Source organism: Drosophila santomea, chromosome X (genome assembly GCF_016746245.2).
Source record: "Drosophila santomea strain STO CAGO 1482 chromosome X, Prin_Dsan_1.1, whole genome shotgun sequence".
NCBI classification, from domain to species: Eukaryota; Metazoa; Arthropoda; class Insecta; order Diptera; family Drosophilidae; genus Drosophila; species Drosophila santomea.
This window is the reverse complement of record NC_053021.2, coordinates 12,840,361-12,848,358: the sequence shown is the minus strand read 5'-3', so window position 1 is coordinate 12,848,358 and position 7,998 is coordinate 12,840,361. Positions and strand designations below refer to the sequence as shown.

The window sequence follows — 7,998 nt, the reverse complement described above, 5'->3', positions numbered from 1 at the left end:
AATAGAATCAAGTAAAAACTCCAAACACAATTGGTTAACTTTAAACGTAATTGCCTAAATCTACTCTACTTCTCTGCCGCCATCTATTTGACCCACAAAGACGACCGACTAAATTTAGAAAAGAAACAATTTATTCAGCTTAATCCAATAGTAAACAGAAAATAAAGACGTCGGCATTTCATGCCCGCTAATTTTGTACTCGCTCGGAGGTCAATCGAAAAAACAAACCATGAGTTCTAGTCTTTTTTTACGTTTCGATCAGGAAACTAATTGCCTATCCTTGGATTTCTAATCGAGTGAGAAACACTTGGACAGTAATTCGAAATTATAACGATTACGCTTTCAATTTTCACAACCAAAGCCCTGAATTTTCACAATATGATGTTACAAATTTAAATGGGACATGTTACTTTGAGCATTACCGATTTGTCGATAGATATAAAACGAAATTACAGTTTGTTAGATCATAGTTACTTTGGGGTTAACTACAAGGTTCAGGCTATACGATCTCCATTTGGATTTGTACTCGTAAAGATGATGGATCTGATGATTAAGCCTGGGTAAACGAGTAAACGAGCTGCTAGATGTGTGGGGATTACGCGAGGGGATTTCGTCAGCTGTGAGGAGCACTGCGATGGAGCTGCGAAACTGCTTAACGAATCTTAGGATTACGCATCTTAAATGTTATTCTCGAGGGCGGCCATCCGCTCGCGCTCCTTGAGCAGCCGCTCCCGGCTGTCCTGCGGATTGAGCAGCACCTTGACCAGGTGCTCCACCGTCGGCCGCTCGGCGGTGCAGTAGACCTTCAGGCCCAGCGATTCGAGGGCACGCCTGGTGCTCGGCCCGATGGCCACCAGTTTCCACTTGTCCATCGACAGCTGGCGGCTGGTGAAGTACTGCTGCGCACAATTGACGCCCGATGGCGAGAAGAAGGCAAGGAATTCGATCGACTCGCCGTAGATCTCCAGTGCCCGCTCCACATTTGCGCCCAATTCGGGATGGCAGCGCGTCTCGTACACCTCGCAGGCATCCACAGAGAAGCCATTCTCGGCCAGCTTGGAGAGCAGCGTATCGGTGGCCAGATTGCCGCACGGCAGTAGCAGCGGCAATGCCCGCGATCCATCGAACGTGTCCACAATATATTCGCCCAGTGCCCGGGCATTGCCCGTCTGTTTGCCGTGGGTGAATAGCTGGTCCAAGGTGCTCAGCGCCAGATTGTGGGTCACCTCGCCGACGGCATAGTTATGCAACATCTTCCAACCGCCGGGCAGCTCGCCCAGATTCAGGGATTCAGCCACAGCCTCCACGCAGCGCGGCGATGTGAAAATGATGCCGGCATATTTGTCCGGATTCTGGAGCTTGGCGCGCAGCTCCTCCAGATTCTTGAAGCCAAAACTCAGCGTGGGCACGAACACCGGATTAAAATCGTGCTTCTCCAGCGTTTCCGCGTACACATCGCTGCTTTCCGACTCCGATTTGAATATAATCACAGTTCGCTGGCGACTCGTCATCTCGCTGCTGGTCACCTACTCACTTTGCTCTGGCACTCTGGCACTCTTGCAGTCTGGGCTGAATTTTCCGCCTGTCGATTGTTCCGCCTGCGGTTACTTGCCCCGCCCACCGCCCGCTGCGCCTTCTTTAGCGAAAATAAAAATATATAAATAAGAGGCGATTTTTGGGCAATTGCAGCCTCGTGCTGTCTCCTTCTAATCAGCTGTTTTGCCGGCTGTGCGCAGGGCTGCCAGATCGTTGCACCAGCGACATTACTGTGCAAAGAATATTTTAAGATATATAAATATTAACGCTTTTGATCTAAAGTTGAAGAAGAGGCAACTCTGCTCGTTGTATGCTGTTTTGGCGTCTGTCCAAGGGTGGCAACATCGTTGTGATATTAAAAATATTTAATTTGAAGCAATACTTTGTTACTTTTAATTATAAAATTATTGTAAAACAAAGCTGAAAAAAACAATTACACAGACACAATTCCTAGACACAGGCATATAACTCATTCATAAGCATTTAAAGTCAACCTATTCATGGGAATTTTCTGGCAACTGTTATCAGATATTTTTCCGATGAATCAAATTTTTACAGATTTCGAGCAGAATTCATTTTAATTCTCTGAACCCAAATAACGAGAATCATAACTATTTTACACTTAATCGATGCGACAACGCATAATAATAATAATTTTTCTTAAAAAAAGAGTTATCATATATACAGAGCTCGAGTTTAGTTCTATATAAAAGCTATCCTCCAGTGAATATTGTTATTTAAAATGCTGAAGCCAACATATTTAGTGATATTAATTGCCCTGATTTTGCAAGGATCCTTGGGAAAGCCACTGGATAATGAAAGGTGTCTAAACAATCAGCGTTCGATGATGGATTTAATGAGTGAAATCAATTCCAAATTGGATAGGATCTTGGCGATTCCACACATAGCAAGGCATTTATCCAGCCAAAAAGTGAAGTTACACAGCAAAAAAGAAGCCCATATGGATGGAATAAAAAACCCCGGCAAGAAAATTAAAAGCAGTTTTGAAGTAAACTCCACCACCACAGTGGAGTTTAAGCTGATTGGAAAACGATCATTCTATATAGAAAATATTGTGAAAAAGAATTGGGCTGATGCGGCAGAAGCATGTCGCGAAATTGGCGGTTACTTGGCGGCTTTTGAAAGCGAAGAGGAACTTACTGCTATTAAAGCAGAGTTAAATTTATTTTGGCTCTGGTCGGGCATAAATAATTTGAATACGGAAAAGTTTGTATCTTTGGCTTCTGGAAAACCATCAGCGGTATTCCAAAGGGAAAAAAATAACTCTAACGACAGCAAATCTTGCATTGCGCTATCTCGACAAGAAATGGCCTCATATTTTTGTACTAATCAACTGAATTTCATTTGCCAAAAGGATAAAGACACGTAAAAAAAATATGCTGCTAATAAAAAACTTGTTATAATTGTTTTTTCCTAAAAATAAAAAGGGAAATTTGATATAAGAAACGAATTTTTAATAAAAACTATTTACAAATTTGCCGGTTTGAACTCTCTGCCATCTGGCCACTCTGGCCACTATCGCAACTGTCATCAAAACGGTCATCGCTGCTATCGATATGGGCAACCGGCGGCATACAACTATCGATAGCGCAATATTGTGAGTTGAGTTTGCACGTGTTCCAAATTAAATTGGTGGTTTTATTTGGTTGGTACCATTTATTTAATAACAGAACGGCGCCATGCAGCACGACGATGTGAGTAGCAAGTGGATAAATCGAGAGAGTTAGTAAGCTAATGGCAATTTATCAATTTACCAGGTGGTTTGGAGCATCATCAACAAGTCCTTTTGCTCGCACAAAGTGAAGTGAGTTAATTGTGCGCTTATGTCGAAAGATATGTATATTTAATGTTATCTTAACCACACAGAACCGACACACGCACCTTCTGCCGCCATGAGTACAATCTCACGGGTCTGTGCACCCGCAGAACCTGTCCCCTGGCCAATTCGCAATATGCCACCGTTCGCGAGGAGAAGGGCATCATCTATTTGTTCATCAAAACGGCGGAGAGATCGCACATGCCCAGCAAATTGTGGGAGCGGATCAAGCTGTCCAGGAACTTCGAGAAGGCCATCGAGCAGATCAACGAGAATCTGGTGTTCTGGCCCAAATACATGATCGCCAAGAATAAGCAGCGTTTCCTCAAGATCACCCAATATCTGATGCGAATGCGCCGGCTGAAGTTGCGCCGCCAGAAGCTCATTGTGCCGCTGTCCACGAAGATCGAGCGGCGGGAGGCGAGGCGCGAGGAGAAGGCCTTGGTGGCCGCCAAGATCGACAATCACATCGAGAAGGCGCTGATGGATCGTCTGAAGCATGGCACCTACCGCGACATCTACAACTTCTCGCAGACCGCTTTCAACAAGGCTCTGGAGGCGGAACGTGTGGACGAGGATGAGGAGGAACTCGACGACGAGGATGAGGACGAGCATCTGGAGCGCGAAATGGAGGTGGACGCCGACGATTCCCGCGAAGCCATCGAAGTCCAGAGATCCCTGCTCGACGAGGAGTTCGTGGAGGCCGATACGGACGAGGAGGATGATGATGATGATGATGATGATCAGGAGGAGGACGACGACTACGAAAGCGATTCCGGCAAGCGGGAAGAGGTCGAAGTGGGCAGCGATTTCGAGGAGTCCGACGAGGATGACGCTGCGGATGCTGATGATATTGAGGTAGTGTTTCTGGTCATGCATCATCGTTTTTTTGGCAGTTTTCTGAAGCATTACATGATGTAGCATAGTTACAAGGATTTTTAAATCCTTTTAAAAGAGATTGTGATAATATTGAGGTAATCTTTCCGATAATTTATAATATTTGTATACAAGATTCATTTTTGAGAGGCAGTCTAAAATAGTACGTAAATAATTGCAATTTAAAGCATACGTTATTTGGAAATCCTGCCAGCGATAGCACCTTCCGAAATAACCATATTTAGAAATAGCAAACGAGTTCTGCCCGCTCGCAGCTTAGAATACTGAGTTGCTGTGAGAGCTTTCGAGCGTTCGCCGCTTTTCATTCAGTTGCCGTGGTTTCCATTCAGTGCGCGCAAAGTTATAGCTCCAGAAAACTGCCAAAAAATAACATATATAAACTAAATGCTAATTGCAAAAAACGAACTTAACAAACAATTAAATCGCAAACAGGACACCAAAGTGCCAGCCAAGAAAACCGCCAGCAAAGCGAAGAAGGCCAAGAGATCACAAGTCGTCCTTCGACGCAACCGCTCGAAACCCAAACTGGAGGTGGAGTACGAGTATGAGGTGGAGAAGGAGGCACAGCGGCCGATGCGCCATTAGCCAGGTCCACAATATATTCCCCATGCACCCCCACTTAGCTGTTAACGCTTATTGTTTAGCCAACTACATTTGTAACGCCGGTTAAGAATAGTATTTTATATAAAAAAAAAAAAACAAAAAAGGAAACTGAAAAAAACCCCAAAATGTCCCAAACGCTCTGCTTTCTGGCCAAAAGCGGAGCAACTGACATTGAAAGTGCGTGAGATGGCCGTTCAGAAAAACGCGGGGGTTAAGCGGCCGTCACAATGCAATGTAAAACCAGTTTGAAAAATATTCTATAAAAACTATGCACGGTTTTTCGCACAGCTGTCGTTATGGCATACCCTGTAAAAAGTGCGGCGGAGTTAGAGTAGAAGTAGGAGAAACTATTAAGGTCATAGGATAATACTGCTTTTTTTTTTGTGACACATTTTGCTCAATCAACGTTGGGCTTCTCAACTCTGAACCTTTGTAATAAAATGTACAGTCGCTGTTCTGTAGTTAGAAATCAGTGTTTTTTTTACCATATCCGCACAAGTGGCGAATATATTTGTGTAAACAATAAAATAGTCATCATTAATATTAATCAGAATGATTACCCTATGATAATGGGGAACTATAAACCCTATGTTTATTGCCAGTTGAACGAACACACTCGCAGCAATTTCACTAGTAAGCAGCATCTATGAGGTCGATAGCCCGCGCTGGAAGCGCTAGTTACACATATATATTTAACAAAATGCTGTCGCGGAGCTAATTAAATATCGCACGCCAAGTTCAATGCAGCGCAGCCAAGCGATTCGCGGTCCAAGTTCGTTATCCGATCGTATGGGATATGTGGCCCCCTGGCATCCCAAGGTCATTTAGCATCTGCGGCCAAAGGTTCTGTTTTACTTAAACTGGCCATAAAGCCACGGGTGTGAATTATCGGGCTTACTACTACTGGTTGGGTTGGGGGTAAAGATCTTGAAAACCTTTCAGCTGCTTTGTGTAACTTCGTTCACATTGAGTGCCAGTTTGCACGATTGAGTGGAAAAGTGGTAGTTATGGATGCGATCTCTCGATACAAATGTATATATTGTTCAGCATCCTGATGGTAATTTATTATTATTCGACACACTGCAGACTTAAACTAGCAGGGCAAGCATACAAAAATACACTTGCCATAGAGTTTACAACAAACAGTTCGCTATCAATAAGAACACATTGAACACCTTAACCTGTGGCTGCCGTACAACACAATGAACATGGTCCAAAGCAAAAACACACAGTTGTCAGTTGGGTGTATATACAGTATATATTAGTACGTTTAAAGTAAGTTTTCCATTTCTAAGTTAAACAGTTTCTCGTTCTCTTTGTGGTTTTGCATTGTGTTATGCTGCAAAAAGTTGTTGTCATTTGGCGATCTAGTCGGGAGCAGCGTTTCCCCAATCGATGCCCCTCCATCAACGAGTGTTTCCTCGGTTGTTTCTCTAGTTGTTGTTCCTCTTCTAGTTGTTTTTTTTTTCTTCTGTTGTTGTTGTTTGTTGTTATAGTTGTGGTTGCGCTCGTTGGTGCATGCATGAGTGTAGCATCACCGCGTTATTTGGTATCGTCCCGTGTGGCTTCTAGGCATTGGAACTGAAGGCCGCCTGGCGCAGCAGCACATAGATCTTCTCCTTGATCCAGTCCTTGTTGTAGGGCGCATAGGTGTTGGTGCTCTTCTGGTACACCATGCAGCTGATGTCCATCAGCGTGTCGATGAAATCGAACAGCTGGCTGATGTCGTACGTGATGGTCGGTGTGTTCGGATTGCGGCGCTTCAGGTGCTCCTCGTAGATCTTGCACACACCCTCCATGCACTCGTTCACGCTCTCGTAGTCGCAATAGGTGCGGGTCTCCGGACGGGCACCCGGCTGAACCAACAAGATAGTGTGCGACATGGTGGTGATCTGCAAGGCAAAGATGGCACATTGGTGATATTGCTCCATGTGTGTTTAAGCGATACTATACACTGAAGTGTATATAAACTGATAGCCAATGCTGCGTAAGAGCTTTAAGTACTCATTACATTTGCTTGGCATCAATTCATATCTTCCGTCTTTAAATATTGAAAAAGAGCGTTTTTTACTTTAATGGCTTACAAATTGCAACTATGACAACTTCTAACTCATTTGCACTTACATACTTTCTTATTAAGCGTTTTTTGCAAAGTCCTATAGATTCCGAGACTTTCCAAGTTGATTGTTATTCCGCCAGATCTGCAAAAAAAAAAAATCGCATAAATATTTATTAGAATCATAAAACAATTAAACAAAAAAAATCAACAAAAATGAAAGAGAAAGAGGATATGCTCCATGCAACGCAACGCTCCATCTCGCTCGCACTTGCCGCAGCCACCAATACACTCGCATGCATGTGCGGGCCAATTGCTCTTTTATTTTCCAATTTGCAGCTGCCAAATGAACTAAGATGGCACTTTCAGCATGAAAACTGATTAATTTGAGTGGATAGCGTTGTTTGCGATGGGGAAATGCGTATATTTACAAGATTATGCACTTGTTTTTGCCGCTTCAGTTCAACACAAACATTCGGAAGCGCGCACACACACACACACACACACGCACTAGCAGTAGCGGCCGCCGCGTGTGTGTAACTAACTGTATGCGCTCATTTGTTTTCCTTCCACTTACCCGATTTTTCTCGAATTTTAGGAAATTTTTATGTTTCTCGTTAAGTGTTTCACTTACCCGATCAAATGGCAGACTTTATCAACTATGATATTATGATGATTCGAGGCGGCGATTCGGTAAATTCAGCACTTGCTTCGTTTTTTTATTTTTGCCAGTTTATCGGTTTTGAAGAGAGAGGTGAGGCTAGAGATGAGCGCTTGCTGCGTGACTCTACGTGACAGAATAATCGAAAGACATCGATAAGTGTTATTATCAAACACCTTATTTGTGATTTATAATTTTACAAATGTAACTGCTTTTGTATCTTCATTAACTATCAATAACAATGAAATCCTTAATTAAATAATATTCTCTATTAAATGTTATTTGTCGCCCACCCATAGACGTAATATTAAGCCACTCACTACGTTTCACAAAATCCAACATTGTGGAATGTTATACCTGTCTTATTGACCATCAAAATTATATATTTTTTTTACTGTATTATGTAAT

General features: G+C 43.1%; 3 protein-coding genes across 6 annotated transcripts; 1 reads left to right on the top strand and 2 right to left on the bottom strand.

The window, feature by feature from the left end:
- Positions 1 to 109: 109 nt before the first annotated feature.
- Positions 110 to 1,721, bottom strand: LOC120456643 (uroporphyrinogen-III synthase). Its single transcript, XM_039643568.2, has one exon. It carries the CDS (start codon positions 1,509 to 1,511, stop codon positions 678 to 680), a length of 834 nt encoding a protein of 277 aa, XP_039499502.1. The 5' UTR covers positions 1,512 to 1,721; the 3' UTR covers positions 110 to 677.
- Positions 1,722 to 3,107: 1,386 nt separating this feature from the next.
- LOC120456676 (protein MAK16 homolog) lies at positions 3,108 to 5,342 on the top strand. The gene is made up of 4 exons (XM_039643633.1): positions 3,108 to 3,251; positions 3,315 to 3,361; positions 3,424 to 4,231; positions 4,703 to 5,342. Exons 1-4 carry the CDS (start codon positions 3,237 to 3,239, stop codon positions 4,853 to 4,855), a joined length of 1,023 nt encoding a protein of 340 aa, XP_039499567.1. The 5' UTR covers positions 3,108 to 3,236; the 3' UTR covers positions 4,856 to 5,342.
- Positions 5,343 to 6,112: 770 nt separating this feature from the next.
- On the bottom strand, positions 6,113 to 7,716 carry LOC120457303 (protein enhancer of rudimentary). Of its 4 annotated transcripts, none has more exons than XM_039644786.2 (3): positions 7,564 to 7,716; positions 6,998 to 7,074; positions 6,113 to 6,765 (listed from the first exon to the last, which is right to left on the bottom strand). In XM_039644786.2, the coding sequence occupies exon 3, from the start codon at positions 6,754 to 6,756 to the stop codon at positions 6,442 to 6,444; it is 315 nt and encodes a 104-aa protein (XP_039500720.1). In that variant the 5' UTR covers positions 6,757 to 6,765; positions 6,998 to 7,074; positions 7,564 to 7,716; the 3' UTR covers positions 6,113 to 6,441. The 4 variants fall into 4 exon arrangements, with proteins under 4 accessions (XP_039500720.1, XP_039500721.1, XP_039500722.1 ...); XM_039644787.2 differs by having other exon boundaries at positions 7,002 to 7,074; XM_039644788.2 differs by having other exon boundaries at positions 7,507 to 7,695.
- Between the last annotated feature and the right edge of the window lie 282 nt (positions 7,717 to 7,998).

Excerpts from the sequence above, each read along its gene's own strand:
- LOC120457303 (XM_039644786.2), bottom strand. The coding sequence starts at position 6,756 with ATGTCGCACACTATCTTGTTGGTTCAGCCGGGTGCCCGTCCGGAGACC.
- LOC120456643 (XM_039643568.2), bottom strand. The coding sequence starts at position 1,511 with ATGACGAGTCGCCAGCGAACTGTGATTATATTCAAATCGGAGTCGGAA.
- LOC120456676 (XM_039643633.1), top strand. Across the intron at positions 3,362-3,423 it reads TTTTGCTCGCACAAAGTGAA|AACCGACACACGCACCTTCT; the intron begins GTGAGTTAATTG and ends TTAACCACACAG. Across the intron at positions 4,232-4,702 it reads CGGATGCTGATGATATTGAG|GACACCAAAGTGCCAGCCAA; the intron begins GTAGTGTTTCTG and ends AATCGCAAACAG.